We start from the raw sequence: 19449 nt of genomic DNA on the forward strand, positions 1-19449 counted from the left end.
TCGACTCGGCCTGGTTACTTTTCCATAACAATTCAGCACCTGGAGCAGAAGTAGGCTGCTGCTGTAAGCAGCTGCAAGCTCCCCAAGATCCCCATTAGCTTCCACAGTCGTGGTTGCTAATCTTCCTGGGGTCCACATAAAACATCACATAAACATACAATACAACATACAAAATAAACTGACACTTGTCAGTCTAAATCTAAGTACATTAAAAATGGCAATAATATAAAAATAGAGATATAAAAATAGAGAAACATTTGTCAAGCATCATGTACAAAAACATTGATTATTCTAACTGTGTGGTCTCACTCATACATTTTTGTTTAATAGATCTTTTGAATAAATATTTGCTTTTGATACTTTTCATATTTGCAGGTAATGTGTTCCATTGTTGGGTGGCTCTATAAATAACAGATCTTTTAAGTATATCAGAAGTTTGTTTTGGAAGTGTCAAATAACCTAAGCTTACCTGTCTAGTATTATGATTATGCTTTAGACCAGCATTTAGTAACTGATCTCTAAAGAAATCTGGCTTCCCCTCAATCATTGCATTTCTGGAAAACTTTATGATACTACATGTTAACTTGGCCTCTACAGTTAACCATGTCAAACTATAGTGCATCCTTGCCACATTGGTTCTAAATGAACAATTAAGTGCCACTCTTGCTGCTCTATTTTGTGCTAATTGTAGTTTATTTATATCCATTTTGGATCCGACCAATCGGTGGCCTGTATTGTGATGACGTCAGATACAGCCGACTCAGCCGCTTAGAACCTCGGCAGAATAGATACAGGAAAAGTATCTACTCGGCACGTTAGACCCCTAGTGGGAAAGCACCAAACCGAGTGGAGGCGTGCCGAGTAGGTCCTACTGGAAAAGTGCCATTAGTGCTTCAGCTTCTTAGTCAGTGATAGGTGCTTTCTGTGCACGTTTTACTGAACAGACAGACTAAATGACAGAGTACATTGAAAATAAACAGTTGAGTTAAGTTGAGCTTTGATTGTAGCTTAGCTTAGCTTGTCCTGAGGGAGTGATAGCTCATTAACTGTTGGACTTTGGGAGTTTTCCCAAACCAAAACAAGTGACTGAACCAGTTCTCCAACATTCTAAATTCTAAAACATTTAACTTTAGCTCACTAATGAACTGTTCTGGATGATAAATATGTTCCGAACATATTCAGGGCCTCATGTGGGTGTTTTTTCCTGATTTTGATTCTGTTTGAATTCAGTCGGACGAATATATTTATAAGTGTGTTTTAAAAGTCCAGCTTTATCACCGTAAGATGTTAAACTGATAAGTCCTGAGGCGTTTCGGCTGTTGACTGAAGACTGTAGCCCTTTCTGCGTCTTCTGTTATTAGAGTTTGGCTAATTGGTTTCTTGCGAGTTGTCAACTTGCTTCCAGTAGGTTTTTCTTTGTCTCCGATGAAACCAAATGAAATGCTGTAATATTTAATCACATGCTGTCCAGTTGAAGATACTGGCCCATTCATGGAGAAATGGATCGCTTTCAAAATCAATTGGATGTGTTCTGAAACCAAGTCTGCTTTTTAGGTCATGAGGGGCTGAGGGTTCTTTGTTTTCATCTCCTGTGTCATCGGTTTGGCAGGTCTTCTCTGTTTTGGAGTCAACCTATCAACACGACAGTCTCCGCTACCTCCTCGACTACTTCGTACCTGCCAAACACCTCCTGCACAAGCTCCAGCAGCACGCCTGTGTGAGTCCCCAACTGTAAACACACTGCAGACGCGAACACACACATAGCTGTTTAATCAGAAGCAGAATGAGCCGTCACATGCTCTGGAATACTGTGGGAAATCTGTTAGCTTCTCCATACTTGTGCTGAGAGTGGTCCTCGGGCGATGCTCATGTCTGCATGGACAGAAGTGTACCTTTCTCTTTTTCTTTTCTTTTTTGTTGAAATCTTTCCCCGACTAGTCCAAGTTAGACTTGAAGTCAACCGAGACCTGAGCAGCCCCAAGTTTTATGGCATGCACGAGGCAGTTAAAGTAAGTCTCAAGACATAAGTGGAATGTCTGAAGTCGATTTATACAAATCCTAGTTAAGATTTATGTTGCATATGAGACTTTAGGCTCAAGTAATCCCACGCAGATCCACTACGGGGAGAAAAGCGATTGTTAGGTTTTTACTTCTGATAAGGGTTTTAGAACTGTTTCACTTTAAGTCCAAGTCAAACTCATTTCTCCAGTATAGTGTCAAGCCCTAAAGGTCCAATCCCAAAGCTCAAGTTAATCTGGACTAATCAGGACTGGACGTAGCCACGGTGTCCACAGAGGTCGGGGAAGAACCTCTGCCTAAGCTTTGTTTGACGTGACGGTCAGAATTAGTCGTTAAAACGGCCACAAAAGATGCAAAACATTCATAATCCCACACTGTCCGGTAGGGATGGGCGGTATGGACTAAAAAATGTATCACGATAATTTCTGGCATTTATCCCGATAACGATAAAAATGACGATAAAAAAAATACCAATTCAACTCCATCTTTGTAACTATAAATCTATCTCGCTCTCAGATCCGCCATGTTTGTTACAAAAAAACGTCATCAACGGGAATTTATCCTTCTTTCTTTCTGGCTCATTTCTTTCTTTCTTTCTTTCTTTCTTTCTTTCTTTCTTTCTTTCTTTCTTTCTTCTTTCTTTCTTTCTTTCTTTCTTTCTTTCTTTCTTTCTTTCTTTCTTTTCAGGCTCATTTCCTTCCTCCTTTCCTCCTGCTCTCTCCTTCCTTCTTCCCTTCCTCTTTTCTCCTCCTTTCCTTGTTTACTCCCTTCCTTCCTTCCTTCCTTCCTTCCTTCCTTCCTTCCTTCCTTCCTTCCTTCCTTCCTTTCTTCCTTCCTTCCTTCCTTCCTTCTCCCCTTTCCTTCCTTCCTTCTTTTTTCCCTTTCTCCTTCTTTCCTCCTGCTCTCTCCTTCCTTCTTCCTTCCTGTTCTCTCCCTTCCTTCTCCCCTTCCTTCCCTCCTTCCTTCCTTCCTTCCTTCCTTCCTTCCTTCCTTCCTTCCTTCCTTCCTTCCTTCCTTCCTTCCTTCCTTCCTTCCTTCTTTCCTTGTTTCCTTCCTTCCTTCTTCCTTCCTTCCTTCCTTCCTTCCTTCCTTCCTTTCCTTCATCTTTTTTATCGTTTTTACAGCGAGATGACAAATTCTTATCGTGAGGAATTTTTTTTGACGGTATATCGTGAACGGTAAAATATCACCCATTCCTACTATATGGATTCGGCATGGACTTAATACTTCCAAAAACAGTAAAGAAACAAAAGAAAAAACAAGCACAAAAACAAGAAGGGACACAAGTAAAGTTGCTTTCGTCAATGAAAATTATGACTAAATATCGTCGTCAACAAACCTTTATCACCTGAGGAAAACGAGACGAGACGCAACGGAAATGCCGGTCATGTGACGATAACGATAATTAAATATATAATGCAATATCGTACAGGAATAAAAACGAGACTAAAATGTACATTACAATATAAAAACTGCTAAAATGTGTCTTAATTTTCGTTGACCAAAATGAGACGAAATGAAATGACACGAAACAAAGATCCTTGATATACATTTTTTAAGTTGTTTCGTCTGGTTTAGCCGCTGCTGCTGGGTGACGTCAAAAACAACACTAGACACAAGTGAACTGAACTGTGGTATCAAAACAACTCAAAGGAGACACCAAACACCTTAGATGAGATTTAAAGACACAAAACAACCGCAAAAACGCAGAAAAATGACTACATAGAGACAAAAACTTACACTAAACAACTAGTATGAAACATGACAACATGAATGTCTTGATGTTGTTGCATGTAGGAGGTGTTGGAGACCTGACATCGTTGGCTCGAGGCCGTGCATGCACATGGCCACGTTTATACTGTTCGTGTCAGAGAACGCTTTCACCCTTTACGACAAGACCGAATGAGATCCCTTGTCTTTCTCCAGAAACCCTGGAACCTCGTGATAGAAAACCAAATCCAACAGGTTTTCAGTCTCATACCTCAGTGCCTGGTTAGACGAAGACCTCAGTCAAGCATCCATCCAGCCCGGTTCAGATAGTTGGGATATAGAGACTAGGGATGGGCGGTATGGACTAAAAAATGTATCACGATAATTTCCGGCATTTATCCTGATAACGATAAAAAAATACCAATTCAACTCCACCTTTTCAACTATAAATCTATCTCGCTCTCAGATCCGCCATGTTTGTTACACAAATCGTCATCAACGGGAATTTATCCTTTTTTCTTTCTTTCTTTCTTTCTTTCTTTCTTTCTTTCTTTCTTTCTTTCTTTCTTTCTTTCTTTCTTTCTTTCTTTCTTTCTTTCTTTCTTTCTTCTTTCTTTCTTTCTTTCTTTCTTTCTTCTTTCTCATTTCCTTCCTTCCTTCCTACCTTCTTTCCTCCTGCTCTCTCCTTCCCTTCCTCTTTTCTCCCTTCCTTCCTCCTTTCCTTGTTTTCTCCCTTCTCCCCTTTTCTTCCTTCCTTCTTTTTTCCCTCTCTTCCTTCCTTCCTTCCTTCCCTTCCTTCCTTCCTTCCTTCCTTCCTTCCTTCCTTCCTTCCTTCCTTCCTTCCTTCCTTCCTTCCTTCCTTCCTTCCTTCCTTCCCGTACGTTGTGGATTTAACGCAGAACCATAAATCAAAACTTTATCAAAGGGAATTTATCGTTTTTACCGCGAGATGACAAATCGTGAGGAATTTTTTGGACGGTATATTGTCGGTATATCGCCCATTCCAATAGAGACAATGGAAATAAATAAAAATAATAAAGCCGTTTTTAAATGGACTTTGACTTTGTTTCTTTACAGCAGTAGAAACAGTAGCTCATGATTTTCCTCATTATTTCAGATGTTTATATGGATCCATTTTTGCATTTCAGTCTTGCAAGGTCGGGGGCAGTAAAGCTTTAACCACTTTTCAATTCAAAGCCCTGCACACGTTCTCTGCTCGGGACAGGCCACGACAAGCCAGTCTAATACCAGAACCTTCTTCTTTCTTTCTGTGGTTTTGAGTCTCAACACATAGTCGCCCTCATCCAATTGTGCCTGTCTTTACATCTTGAGGGTTTTACTGAGGTTTTATACTCAAACTATGATTTTTGAAACATTCTTCCTCGCTGGTTTGGATGCTGTCCTTCCTGGAGGATTCATACGCTTGTATCCATGACAACGGGATGTTGATTTGAAAGCAGGAGATAGACATCTCCAAAGACCAGTTAACGATGGGCTAGAGGACCCGGGCTGCAGAGGAGGCTTCAGGGAGGTGGAACAGGAGCACCTCTGCACCCCAGATGTGAAACCTGCTGAGACTGTATTTGTCACCTTCAGCACGGTTGTCGCCAGGCGACAAACACACACAAACACACTTATCATCCAGGTTTCCCACATCGTGTTTATTTTACCTTGATGTAATGTTTTACAAATTGATTTACTTTCCAAGTAAGTATTTACGCTGCAGCAATTTCATTTCCCCTTGGTGATACTAAGCGTACTTCCACCGTCATGTTTGTGCAGTCTGTGCAGACGGGGCTTTTGCTTTTTCTGAGGAAATCCCTGGAAAAGATGTCCTTTTCAAGGCAGCATATGTTCCTCTGAAATCTACAGGTACTGCACTTTTCCTTGCTGCAGTAACGTGGCCTTCACAGACGTGTAAATTGTCATTGTTGAGGGCAATATCGCAACATCACTGACCCTGGTTGTGGACTTGCTCCTGATTGAAGACTGGATCGTTTTTTTTTTTTCCTTGGTATTTACTCCCGAGCACTAGGAATGGGCGATATTTTACCGTTCACGATAAACCAAAAATTTGTCATCTCACGGTAAAAACGATAAATTGAGGAAATGAGCCCTGAAAGAAAGAAAGAAAGAAAGAAAGAAAGAAGAAAGAAAGAAAGAAAGAAAGAAAAGAAAAGAAAGAAAGAAAGAAAGAAAGAAAGAAAGGAAAAGACAAGAAAAGAAAGAAAAGAAAGAAAGAAAGAAATGAGCATGAAAGAAAGAAAGAAGAAAGAAATGAGTCTGAAAGAAAGAAGAAAGAAAGAAAGAAAAGAAAGAAAGAAAGAAAGAAGAAAGAAAGAAAGAAAGAAAGAAAGAAAGAAAGAAAGAAAGAAAGAAAAGAAAGAAAGAAAGAAAGAAAGAAGAAAGAAAGAAAGAAAGAAAGAAAGAAAATGAGCATGAAAGAAAGAAAGAAGAAAGAAATGAGCCTGAAAGAAAGAAAGAAAGAAAGAAAAGAAAGAAAGAAAGAAAGAAAGAAAGAAAGAAAGAAAAGAAAGAAAAGAAAGAAAGAAAGAAAGAAAAGAAAGAAAGAAAGAAATGAGCATGAAAGAAAGAAAGAAATGAGCCTGAAAGAAAGAAAGAAAGAAAGAAAGAAAGAATGAGCATGAAAGAAAGAAAGAAAGAAATGAGCATGAAAGAAAGAAAGAAATGAGCCTGAAAGAAAGAAAGAAAAAAAAGAAAGAAAGAAAGAAATGAGCCAGAAAGAAAGAAAGAAGAAGAAAGAAATGAGCCTGAAAGAAAGAAAGAAAGAAGAAGAAAGAAAGAAAGAAAGAAAGAAGAAAGAAAGAAAGAAAGAAAGAAAGAAAGAAAGAAAGAAAGAAAGAAAGAAAGAAAGAAAATGAGCCTGAAAGAAAGAAAGAAAAAAAAGAAAGAAAGAAAGAAATGAGCCAGAAAGAAAGAAAGAAAGAAAGAAAAGAAAGAAAGAAATGAGCCTGAAAGAAAGAAAGAAAGAAAGAAAGAAAGAAAGAAAGAAAGAAAGAAAGAAAGAAAGAAAGAAAGAAAGAAAGAAAGAAAGAAAGAAAGAAAGAAAGAAAGAAATGAGCCTGAAAGAAAGAAAGAAAGAAAGAAAGAAAGAAAGAAAGAAAGAAAGAAAGAAAGAAAGAAAGAAAGAAAGAAAGAAAGAAAGAAAGAAAGAAAGAAAGAAAGAAAGAAATGAGCCTGAAAGAAAGAAAGAAAGAAAGAAAGAAAGAAAGAAAGAAGAAGAAAGAAAGAAAGAAAGAAAGAAAGAAAGAAAGAAAGAAAGAAAGAAAGAAAGAAAGAAAGAAAGAAAGAAAGAAAGAAAGAAAGAAATGAGCCTGAAAGAAAGAAAGAAAGAAATGAGCCTGAAAGAAAGAAATGAGCCTGAAAGAAAGAAAGAAAGAAATGAGCCTGAAAGAAAGAAATATTCCCGTTGATGACACTTTTTGTATTGGTATTTTTTTTTATCGTTATTGGGTTAAATGCCAGAAAACATTTTTTTGTCCATACCGCCCATCCCTACCGAGCACACAGTGTCCATTCTTACAAATTAAACTCTTTCATGCTGATTTGCCTGAACAGAGTTGGTTTCCCAGACACCTTCGAGAGGGCAACAGACCTCTGAACGAGGATGAAATAGGACCTCTTTTCTGCACGGTAAACTCTTAACATGTTGAAGATGCATTAGTGACTGTAGCTACGTTTCACAGTGACAAAGTTTCCCCTCGGTCACCCTCCCCCCCACCCGTGTGGTTATCTCAGGTGTTAAGTGGGGGTTCTGATGCAGTGCTGTCTGAGGACCGGAGATCACAGGCATCCAGGTGTCACAGGTGTCGCGCTTCCAATTGCTTTTCTTTAATTCACTGACATTTCTCTAGATCCTGTGAATGATTGAATATCTCACACTTGAAAATGAGAAATTATTATCAGATTAAGCACATTTTGTACTCCTGCTGTCAGCAGGAATATAAAAAAATGCCTTCTGATCTTTCTTTGAGGAACCTTTTTTTTCATGTTTTCAGGATTTTCTCCAGCTTTAGTAAACAAACTGGAAATCCCCTGCCTGTCCCCCTGAGACTCAGACTGTCATGGACACTGCTTTTGTGCCAAATCTGTTGACATCAACCGTTTAAAAATGCTTTGTTTTCCCTGCCACCGTGTTGCTCTCATGCCAACTTTTTGTTCTTGAGTTCTTTGGAGCCTGTTGCAGAGCTTAAATGCAAACTTGGGTGTGTGGATTCGTACAAAAATATAGCAGTCAAAGTAGGGCTGAGCGATATGGACCAAAAGTCATATCTCCATATTTTCCAGCGAAATGGCGATACTCGATATATATCGATATTTTTTGTTTGCCATAATTGGGGTTTCCCCCAAAGCATTATAGCATAGCATCTCTGTTAGCTTCATTTTTTCTGAGGCAAACCCTTTAAAAAACAGTCAGTTTTAATACAAAGCCTCGTGCCAAATGTCACACAGGTTCCTTTATTAACAGAGGTCTGCACAATATCAAAATGTATAAAACAAATGAAATAAAAATAAACTGCCTGCATATATAGAATAAAAATGCTTCTTGAATAAAATAAAACAAATATCCCTTTCCTGCATAACAATTAAATTAAAATACACTGTACAATTAATACAATGTAGACAGTAACAGGCAGACTTTTCCACTGAGGTTGACAGTTGTGCAAATAACAAAATATTTGTGCAAATCTCAAATAAAACATTCAAGTCAATTTGTCACAAAATAAGCTACATCAAAATCATTAAAAAAAATCATAATTTTTTTTTTTTAAATCGATATAAACGATATTGTCTCGTACCATATCGCGTTTGAAAATATATCGATATATATTAAAATCTCGATATATCGCCCAGCCCTAAGTCAAAGTCAATTTGAAAACATTTAATCTGCATTTTCCAACTTTCGATGCTGACTTGAAACTCCACAACTTTAGTTGACTTTTAGCCTTGACCCCCAAAAAAGTTTCAAAGTGTCCTTGAATGGTTAGAGGTGAATGTCAATAATATGCATTCAGCTCAGAGTGTAAAGGCATTCATGTCCGCGCATCCCTCCCCTGCATTTCCTGCACGCAAAACAAAACGGGCCAGTCATGGATGTTTACACGGAACAACGTGTCTTTGATTTGACTCTGAAGCACTCACAAAAACAAACACAAGGACTTTCTCATATTTCCCCCCGCTGTTTTCCTTCGACTTACACATTGGGACGTGCGCGGGGGATCGGGATCAAACTAGTGTTTTCATTGTCGCTCAGCGGAGCTGCCTGGGATGGAGGTGGACTGTGAGTCACCACGGTAATGCCTTCCATGTGTGAGGGGAGGGAAAGAGGGAGAGGGGGAGAGAGAGAGAGACAGACAGAAGGAGAGGGAGAGCGAGAGAGAGGGAGAGGGGGAAAGAGAGGGAAAGAACGACAGAGAGAGGGGGGGGGGGAATAGAGAGAATTTTGAGAATGAAGAGAATGAGTACAGCTTTCATTCACTATCTTCAGAGAAACAAGATGTTGGGAACTGCAGACTGTCATGGATTGATGGAGGAATGGTGGGAGCAGTGGCGTCACCAGGGGGTGGCCAAGGGTGGCCACGGCCCCCCCCTACAAATTTGCTGGCCTCCCCACTGGCCACCCCTACGGAAGAGTATTAGGGCCAGGCAGGAGAAAAATAAAAATAATATTTTAGAGGAGGAAGATTTTTTTTTCATTATGCACTTCGAGAAAAAAGTCAAAATGTTGAGGAAAAAGTCGAAATGTCGAGAAAAAAGTCGAAATGTCGAGGAAAAAGGCGAAATGTCGAGAAAAAAGTCGAAATGTCGAGAAAAAAGTCAAAATGTCGAGGAAAAAGTCGAAGTGTCGAGAAAAAAGTCGAAATGTCGAGAAAAAAGTAAAAATGTCGAGGAAAAAGTCGAAATGTAGATATTAATGTTGAAGTAGAATTTTGCGAAAAAAGATGAAATGTATTTCAACTTTATTCTCGAAATTTCAACTTTATTCACAAAATTGTATTTCAACATTAATCTCAACATTTCGACTTTTTTCTCGACATTTCGACTTTTTTCTCGAAGTGCACAATAAAAAAGAATCTTCCCCTCTCAAATATTTTTTCTCTTGCATGGCCCTAATACTCTTCCGTAATAAACCCAAGTATATCAGTAGGCGTTTTTTTAAGTATTTCTGAGCCCTTATACTACAACAGTATAATACAATCCTGTAATGACGGCTTTTAGTTTTGGTGTCCACCCCAAGAATTTAAGTGGCCCCATCTGGCCCCCCCTATGAAACATTTTTGGAGGCGCCCCTGGGTGGGAGGTGGGAGAGACGGTGCAAACACAGGGGTGCATGGAGGGAGAAGCGAGGGTGGGGTGGAACGGGGTGCTGTGTGTCAGAGGATGTAACTTTTTCTTTATAAGAGAGAAAAAAGTCACAATTATGCGCACTTGCTGCTAATATCCACCCGACAGATATGAGACGGTGAGCCTGGAGCTTTGCCCCGGCTTAAGAGCGTGCACAAAAGGAGATATGGAGGGAGCCTTGAGGGGGGGGTTGAATAAAGAGCAGGGAGGTAGAAAAAAGGGAAGAAGGATGTGGAGTTGAGCAAGGAATTTAATTTAATCACGTCTTGTGAGTCTGGAGGGCCCGGAGAGGGCCGACGAGACGTGACTGAACCGCCAGGAGAGGTTCAGGATGATGTTACACTCCAGCTTCAGAGGGGCCGCATTGATCTGACACCACCTTCATTAAGCTGGGATTCAAATATGATATGTTCATCTTTACAGATTAATTGATTTATGAAGGATTCCGTGAGACGTTTTCCATCCCTGAGATTATTTTTTTTTTTCATGTGGAATTTTCTGCTGTATATTGAGGCCTGATGTGCTTAATTTAGACTGGTTTCCTCAGTGCTGTCAGCGTCGGCTCGTGTGTTTTTTCCTCTTGTGCAACAGTGGACCGGCGCGGCAGCGGCCGGCTGTTGTGATGAGCGGCTGGTGATGTGCAGGTTTTTGTCCGCCTGCAGCTCTCCAGGGCCTTCTCATTGTATCGGTACACAGAAGCGGGGGTTTTCCTTTCTTTTTTTTTTTCTTTTTTTACAGTTTGGAAAACACTGCGTGAGTCACATGTCTGACATTTGTTTGTGGCTTTTGGCTTCAGGCCAGTCGGGCTGGTAAAAAGTGTTGACTTGTGCGGTATCGGTTCTAGAAAGTCAACTCATTTTAGTCAACACAGTAGTTAACGCAGACATGCAGACAAGCTCCCACCGAGCTTTGTGAATGAGAGAGGACAAGTGTACACTACCCAGATCTGCTTGTGGAGAAAGAAAACCGTATTGTAAAGGGCAGTTTTTTGCAGTCACGATACGGATGAAAGCTTTATCATTCTAATGTATGTTTGAATCTGTTTTCCTGTTCCTTTTTCCTCAGTCTCAGTATCTGGGCTGCTTGTTCCTGCACTCCGGCTGGCCTCTCTGCCTGGGGGAGAAGGTGGTGGTCCAGCTCTCCACCTTGGACTGGAGGCTTCTGCGCAGTAATGACTTCTACCTGCAGGTGGTGCCCTTCTCGACGCGCTGCCCCCGGCTGGCCCTCAAGTGCTTGGCCCCTGGCGGTCGCACGGTCCAGGAAGTTTTAGTGCCCGAGTCGCAGCATCCTCTCGTGTTCACCTCTGAGTGGCTGCATAGCGTCAACAAGGAGCGGGGCCACAAGCGAGAAGGTCAGGAAAACACGCTCTTTACATAAGTTGACATTTACATTCCCCCTTCTGGGAATATTACTTAAAAAAAAAGATTTAAAAATCCATCTCCAGCATACCCTTAGTGAATTGTGAGCTATTTTCAAATCAATCAATCTCCAGTGAAAGCTGACACTCTTATTTATTGATAGTTACTTTCAATCACTCTACATGTTACTGGAAAGGATTTACAGATGTCTTAAGAAACTAAAGAAACAAGTTTATTCAGTCCGTCCCATGAGCTGTTCCATAATCGTGATGGTTATGTTGGAATCTACGACGGAGTATTAGGGCCAAACTAAGACAAAAAAATTGGAAATTACGAGAATAAAGTCATAATATAATGAGAATAAAGTCGTAAAATTACGAGAATACAGTCGTAACATTACGAGAATACAGTCGTAATAGAATAAAGTCGTAATATTATGAGAATAAAGTCGTAATATTACGAGAATAAAGTCGTAATATTACGAGAATAAAGTCGTAAAATTACGAGAATAAAGTCGTAATATTATGAGAATATAATTTATGAGAACTCTAACAGGAAGAGCTTCTTCTCCCTGTGTTAAAATGAGGAATATTGAGCATCTTGTGATGCTATTTATAATATATTACAACTTTATTCTCGTAATATTATGACTTTATTCTCGTAATTTTACGACTTTATTCTCGTAATATTATGACTTTATTCTCGTAATTTTACGACTTTATTCTCGTAATATTATGACTTTATTCTCGTAATTTTACGACTTTATTCTCATTACATTATGACTTTATTCTCGTAATTTCCTTTTTTTGTTTTTTTGTTTGGCCCTAATACTCCGTCGTAGGAATCAGCTAGCAAGACTAGTTAAATAAAAAAATCCAAATGTATAAGATAAAATCCACTGAAGACGAACAGCTGCTGCTGGAGATGAAAATAAATGAATGAACAGGATTGGTGAGACCTCTTTTGATAATGTTATCATTATAACAATGTGTAGATTGCCAGGGGCCTATTTCACATATTGAACCTGAAATGAGGGAAAAGTCAGAGTTTTCCCTTTCTGACAGTGAAACTGATGCAACTCATACTTTGAATCTGTTGCCATGGTTGCAGGAAATAACCTGGTTTTGTTTCTTAGACCTCAAGTTCCTCTCTGTCTCGAGTCACAAGTTTAACTTTCTTAGACATTTGATTTTATTTGATGAATTGACAAAGTGATTGCACTGGTTAGAACTGAGCTACATTTGCGCCAGGAAAGTGTATTAAGGCTCCAAATAAATTATTTGGCTTATCCCAATGAGTCTTGTTAGAGCGTTCATGGATCTCTTATGTTTAGTGGGGGTTGCCATGGTAAATCACAATACCAGAGCTCTATTGATGACAGTCTTTCTTAGACGCGGTTAGGGTTGTTACGGAGCACAAACCTCGAGGTTTGGATCATATCACAGTTTTGGAGCAAAGACTCGGTAATGTTTCAAAAAGAAAAGGGTGGGATTTTTTTTAATACTATTTTGCTGTCACTTTAAAAGTGAACAAGATTGTCAGGTATTATACCTCTTTCTTTTTTAAACATTTTAGATAAACTACAGTACTTAAAAAAAAAGTGCAATGAAGAGGCGTGATGCTTATTTGTTTTGCATGCTGTAACCTCTTCCAAAGGCATCCAGAAATGTAACAATGTTACCCCTTTTCCACCAAACCGGTTACAGAGCTGGTTCCGGACCAGTGCTGGTGCTGGTTCACAACTCATTCAACTTGCGAACCAGTTGAGAACCGATTCTTTTTCTGGCCCGGAGCCAGTTCTTTGTAAGTGGGAACAGAAAGCCCGGTTCCAAACTCAGCACTGGCCCAGAACCAGTCCTGGAACCGGTTTGGTGGAAAAAGGGTATAAGTTGGTTCATTATTGACTGCAGGTAAATGTGCTCCCATACTGGGGACTTTCCAGATGTTTGCATTTCCTGCATGTTTGCTGCTACCACTTGCTATCTTACCCAGAGCAATCATTTCATTTCATTTCATTTATTTATTTATTCAAACAGGTTAAAACAAAAACAAAATAATCAGAATGCATAAAATGTATATACCGAAAAAAAAAAAAAAAAAAAACAAAGAACAACAAAGAAAACCATAAGCAAAACAAAGCAAATTAAAGAGACAAATCTATATGTAAATAAATATTTCCTGAAAGGGTGTAGGATGAAATTTCAAAAAACTTTTCTAGTCCTACCCCTTCTAATGTTCTGTTTTTACCGTTTCTTCATTTCACACAACTTCAAAAAGAAAAGCATAAAAGAAAAGAAAAAATGGTTCAGCTGAGCAAGGCACTTTGGTCATTGGTTGTCAGTTCATGTGTCCATTTCCATTTTGTATCCATAAAGAGTAGTGTTTTTAAAGATTTGTTTAAACTTACTTAGTGATTTGCATGATTTCATTTCATCTTTACAGTTATTCCACAATTTGACTCCCTTCACTGATACACAATGGGTTTTGATGTTTGTTCGTACATGTTGTTTTTTAAAATTACATATTCCCCTGAGATTGTGTTTATTTTCTTTTATTTGAAACAACTTCTGGATGTCTTGTGGCAACTGATGATGATTTGCTCTCTCATTGCAATCCACTTGCAATGCCAGTTTTTGGTCAGAATTATCAATCGTATGACATGCGATAGATCGAGGAGTGATCCATGCGGACCATGATCTATTGCAGTCGAAGCCCTGGTGTATGTGTTTAACCCAGATTCAACACACTCAGAGTTGAATGAATTACCACTTAACCTTAATTTTGAAACCAGAAACTCAGTTTCTCATCTCAGGGTTTGTTTACTCTTTACTGAACCTGTTTTCTAAAATAAGCCCTGGATGCTTTGCTGCCGAGCAACCGCATCATTCTCTTAGTATGTTGCACGTGCACCCTCTTAAACTGCACTTTTATGTACTTGAAACTTGTACATAAGTGCTGTGTTTCAAGAGGCAACATGCAGAGCAACAGAGTGGGTGACAGGAAGACTAAAGTGATAGGGTGATGTTTTTTACCACCTACAGTAGCTAACAGTGGAAGTAGGAAGATATTGTTGCTCAATGTTCAGTACAATCAACAAACATTTCAATATATTAGGGGCGTAACAATATATCGTGCCACGAAATTTTGCGATACAAAAATGTCACAATACGTGTCGTGGAGGTGACAAAGTGTATCGCGATATTGGGTTATTAATATTAATCTATTGTTTTGACTAGTAACGCACATCCGACCGGACCGCGGCCGGACCGCGCGGACCAAAATCTTCCTCCGCTCAGAAGAAACTAGTCCCGTTTTGCAGTCCCGTTTTGAGGTCTGAACCTTTACTTATTTAAGTCTGGTGTAGAGTTAAGCCTTACCTTATTAAATTAAACCTTTTTGGGGTGGTGAGTAGGATAAACACAACAACGGGACAACTTCTGCTGAGTTCCAGTGTACTTTAATGTCCCTCAACAGTGTAGGATTTTAGAACATCAACACAGCACCTAGTGCTGTATCACTCCGCCCAATCTAAAACATATTAACTACAGATAAACTGACTAGTGTCATTATAGTCCCTGATTTACATCAGAATATAAAGAATATATTTATAAAATAATGAACCCTGAATTACCAAAATAACCTTAACAAAAATAAATCTCCTCTTACACTTATAAGGTGAGCATGAATCAAACTTTTTTATGATGTAAAATTGTATGTATTTATTTACTTGTATTTATTTATTTAATTTTAGCTGTTAAATTTCTGGAAAAGAAAAAAGTCAAATCGTACATGAGAGAAACTATTCAGTTTGTGGCAAACTATTTGTACTTGTATGAAACTGAAGATCATAATGCAAACCTGACATTTACTTTTAGTTCAGTTTGTGGAAAATGGTTGGCCTGGCTTTCTCGTTAAAACTTAAACAGTTATAAAGCATTACAAACTGTAACAATAGGGCAAACACACAGCATTGTTTTGTATTTTGTCTTTCAAATAAAAGACAATTTCCTCATGACTACCTCATTCAAGGTTGTTAAAAAAATACTGCTATAATATAGTATCGTATCGTTATCGTGACGTCAATATCGTGTATCGTACCGCATCGTGAGATTAGTGTATCGTTACACCCCTACAATATAACATAAACTTTGTCTTCTTTCATCTTCACACAGTGGGCGGGGGACTTGACACCTGCTTGGTCAGCACATCTGATGGTGTGCTACGACTTCCATGGAAAGAGGTTGTCTACCCGAAGTTCATCCATGACCCATCAGAGGAGTTAGGCCTCATGGCAGACGGCAAGGGCCTGATGACCAAGCGCCTTCCCAGTGAGGGGAGCAGCAGCCTCGGGGGCTGGGGTGGTTCATCCTCAGGGGAACCGGACTCCTGGTCCTGGGATGAAGAAGATGATGATCTACCACCAGACGGCTTGGACTCAGACCCTGCGCTCCAACGGAGGCGTAGCGAAGATGGCCTTGGGCGGACTGCGAGACAGCCTCAACTCGATGGAGATTATGTGGAGCTTCTGGAGCCCAGAAGTGGCCCCGAGGGAAGGGTTGATCCAAGGCAGAGGTACCTGGAGATGCATGGGATATGTAAGACCAAAACCTTGCCTCTGTGCAAGAGAGGTAAGGCCATCAAAGTTCGCAAAGGGAAAGTTTGGGGTTATGGGAAAACAGAAAGGTCCGGAAGCTTTCGGGGGATTTTTGGTGCTAAAGGAGACGCGGTGGCCCACAAGGATGGCGTGGTACCACCAAAGCCTCCATCAGGAGTTGCAGGGCTTAACAGAGGAAGACGGTCTTACTCCTCCTCGGTCCAGGACTCAGATGAAGGAGATAAAACAATCAGAGGCTCTGAAGGACATGAAAGCCATGGGATTTATTTTGATGGTCCATTCAAAGAGAGGAGGCCTGGGGTGGGCAGAGAGAGAGACAGCAATGGCTTTGCACAGCCTTCCAGAGATGACCACAGGAGTAAAGACTCCCCGAGCAGCGACAGCGTAGTCACTAATGACGTCTTTGACTTAACAAACCACAAAGTCGGGCCTGTTTCAGAGGGCCACTCGGATCATGGATCTCACTCAGACTCTGTTTTTGAGGACACTGATAAACCACTGAGCGGAGACAGTGATGCTGTCACCCCGACGTCAGACGCACCAGAGAGGCCATTCCCTGGAGTTTCTAAAGGGGAAGACATTTCCAACACTCGGTCTAAAATGAAGAGTACGTCCAAGCCAGAGGTCTCAAGCGAAAGGGACGAAGGAAAGACTGAGGACAGAGTGTGTCCTCGAGGGAAAGAAGTTAAAACGGCAGGATTCAGAGCACCAAGGTACAGAAATGGTTCCCACGGCATGCTGCACTCACTCTACATATCTTGTGTATTTCTTTCACACTTCTTTAAGAACGTACAAAACTGATTCATAACACTTGAGTGTAGGGCTGGGCGATATGGCAAAAAAAGTGATCACGATTTTTTTTCCCATATTGAACGATCTCGATTTTTAATCACGATTTTTAAAATCAGAAGATCCCCCCCTCCCTTCTGGAATAAAATAGAAAGAAACCAGAGATTAGTTTTTTTTTCTATTAACAAATAAAGCAAATAGCATGTTTTAACAAGAGCCATATAGAAAATGGCACAACAAACAGGTAGTTTTAAGCAGTTTAAAAAAGTTTCAAGTAGTTTAAGCAGACAAAAAAAATTTTCATGATCATTTAAAATGTAAACCAACCAAAACATGCGGTTGTTCACAGTTTTTCATTTATTTTGCCATTTTTTTTCACAATTGCATAGATAAAATTGCAATGACATTTTTAACAACAAAACCAGTAAACTAATATGAGTTGAGCCACTGTCAAGCAGCTGGCGATGCTGTTGCTTAAATTGACCAAAAGGTGCCTCTCTAACATCACAGTTTGTGTACTGTGTGACTCTGACGCTGGTTGGTAATTAAGGAGTTAAAACTCATTCGCCACTTAGGGGACTCAGTAGCCAGCAGAAACGGCAGTAGGAGCATTTATTACATTTATTAACTGTACACCGCTATTATGAGAGGTTATTTCTCACAGTATTAGCCTAAAGGGACTAAGGCTGATTTATGGTCCCGCGTTGCACCAACGCAGAGCCTACGGCGTAGGGTACGCGGCCGTATGCACCGTACGGCGCGCGTTGCAACGCGGTTAGGCTTTCTTTTTAATACGAACTGATTAAACTGATTAAATTCTGTAGTGGATAGCCTGAGTAATAAGGACGTGCTAATAAAGCCCTGCTTTAAGGAACGGACCAGAATTATGCATGGAATGGTGAATAAACGTAAAACACAGAGCTACGTACGTCTCCCGTCTGGATCCTTACCGACTTCCGCGGCATGTCATGCGCCTGATCAATTAATGCAGACAGCGCGGTGCCAGGAAAGCGGGTTGTGATTGGTTGTCGTGCACTTTGCTGCAGCATGTTTTGCACGTGATCGAGAAAGTATACCCACAGCTGATCACCGTGATCGAACTTAATTTGATCGCGATCACAAATCGAGATTGTATAATCGCCCAGCCCTACTTGAGTGCAAATCTGCTCAAGGTGAATTACATGCCATAAGAGACTTTCGGCTGTACCTTAGTAAGATTCTCCTCTGCTTTGCGTCTAGGAGGAAAAGGAAGGGAAAGGGCGCCAAAGGGAGGGCTAGGTCTGGTGGCCGAGCAAACCAGAAGGGCTCAAAATTGCAGGGTAAAGCTCCTCAACAAAGCCCCACCACCTGCTCTGCTCCGCCAAAGATGCCAATTACGGAGGAGAAGCAGTCTGAACAAACAGAGCAGGCTGATGAACCGGATGGAGCGCCCACAACAGCTCATAAAGGGAACGGGAACACAACCAAAAGCAGCACAGGTCTGAAAAAAATGTGTGTTGCAGCAGTAGCTCTTATAAAGTCCCCTGTCATCACAAGGGCATTGTAAACCATTTTTTCATCTCTCAACAGAGTCAGAAATCAAATCTTTGCCTGACTCTAATGACCAATCTGACCCATCTTGCTTTAACCACTCTACTGAGGAGGCGGCGTCAGCGGAGACTTGTCCTGACCAACAAAATGGTGTTACCTCTAAAGAGCCCGCCCTGCTCAGGGAAGTACACGCAGACCTCCTCCAGTCAGGGACGCTACAGCTGACAGGCAAGCGTCTTTCTGCCCCTTTGGACTACATGAGCTATTTCTACATTAACACCTTCTTATTTAGTAGTATTGATGCTACGTGTAAATTATGGAGGATTTTTTGTGCCAAAATTAAATAAATAAATACATCATTAATTAATTAAAATGGGAATGAAATATATCATTAATTAATTAAATGTGTCATTAATTAATTACAATTAGAATTAAATATGTCATTAATTAATTAAAATACAATTCATTTTAAGTAAAAATATATATTTATTATTTCAGCATTTAATTAATTAATGACATGATTTCGTGTTGCGTGTGAATCATGAAATGTAAAACTGCATTTAATTAATTAATGACACATTTAATTACACATTTAATGCTTGTAGCGTGTAAAGCAGAGGAACTACTCGAAGTTGTTGGAGTTATTTCTGCACTTTCCCATCTTGACTTGATGTGCAGGGGAACCAATGAGGTGTTTGGAATCCGCCCACTGAGTTTGACGAGTGAAACTGACAGTTTTACATTTACATTTCATGATTCAGCAACACAAAATCATTAATTAAATGTGTCATTAATTAATTAAATGCTGAAATAATAAATATATATTTTTACTTAAAATGAATTGTATTTTAATTAATTAATGACATATTTCATTCTAATTTTAATTAATTAATGACACATTTAATTAATTAATGATATATTTCATTCCCATTTTAATTAATTAATGATGTATTTATTTATTTAATTTTGGCACAAAAAATCCTCCATAGTAAATACAGCTAAAGGTTTGCATTGTAAAATGAAATCTGATTACGATGAAGATGACTTTTCCACTTTCTAATG

General features: G+C 39.7%; 1 protein-coding gene across 1 annotated transcript in view; it reads left to right on the top strand.

Moving 5' to 3' along the window:
- The window catches only part of arhgef40 (Rho guanine nucleotide exchange factor (GEF) 40), a 63386-nt gene that overhangs the window by 15927 nt on the left and 28010 nt on the right, over nt 1–19449 (top strand). Inside the window, exons 3-7 of the mRNA XM_061710155.1 lie at nt 1610–1717; nt 11161–11446; nt 15626–16781; nt 18097–18335; nt 18427–18615. Coding sequence (XP_061566139.1) covers nt 1610–1717; nt 11161–11446; nt 15626–16781; nt 18097–18335; nt 18427–18615 — 1978 coding nt within the window. The remainder of the gene's footprint in view (nt 1–1609; nt 1718–11160; nt 11447–15625; nt 16782–18096; nt 18336–18426; nt 18616–19449) is intronic.

Source organism: Cololabis saira, chromosome 20, assembly GCF_033807715.1.
Source record: "Cololabis saira isolate AMF1-May2022 chromosome 20, fColSai1.1, whole genome shotgun sequence".
NCBI classification, from domain to species: Eukaryota; Metazoa; Chordata; class Actinopteri; order Beloniformes; family Belonidae; genus Cololabis; species Cololabis saira.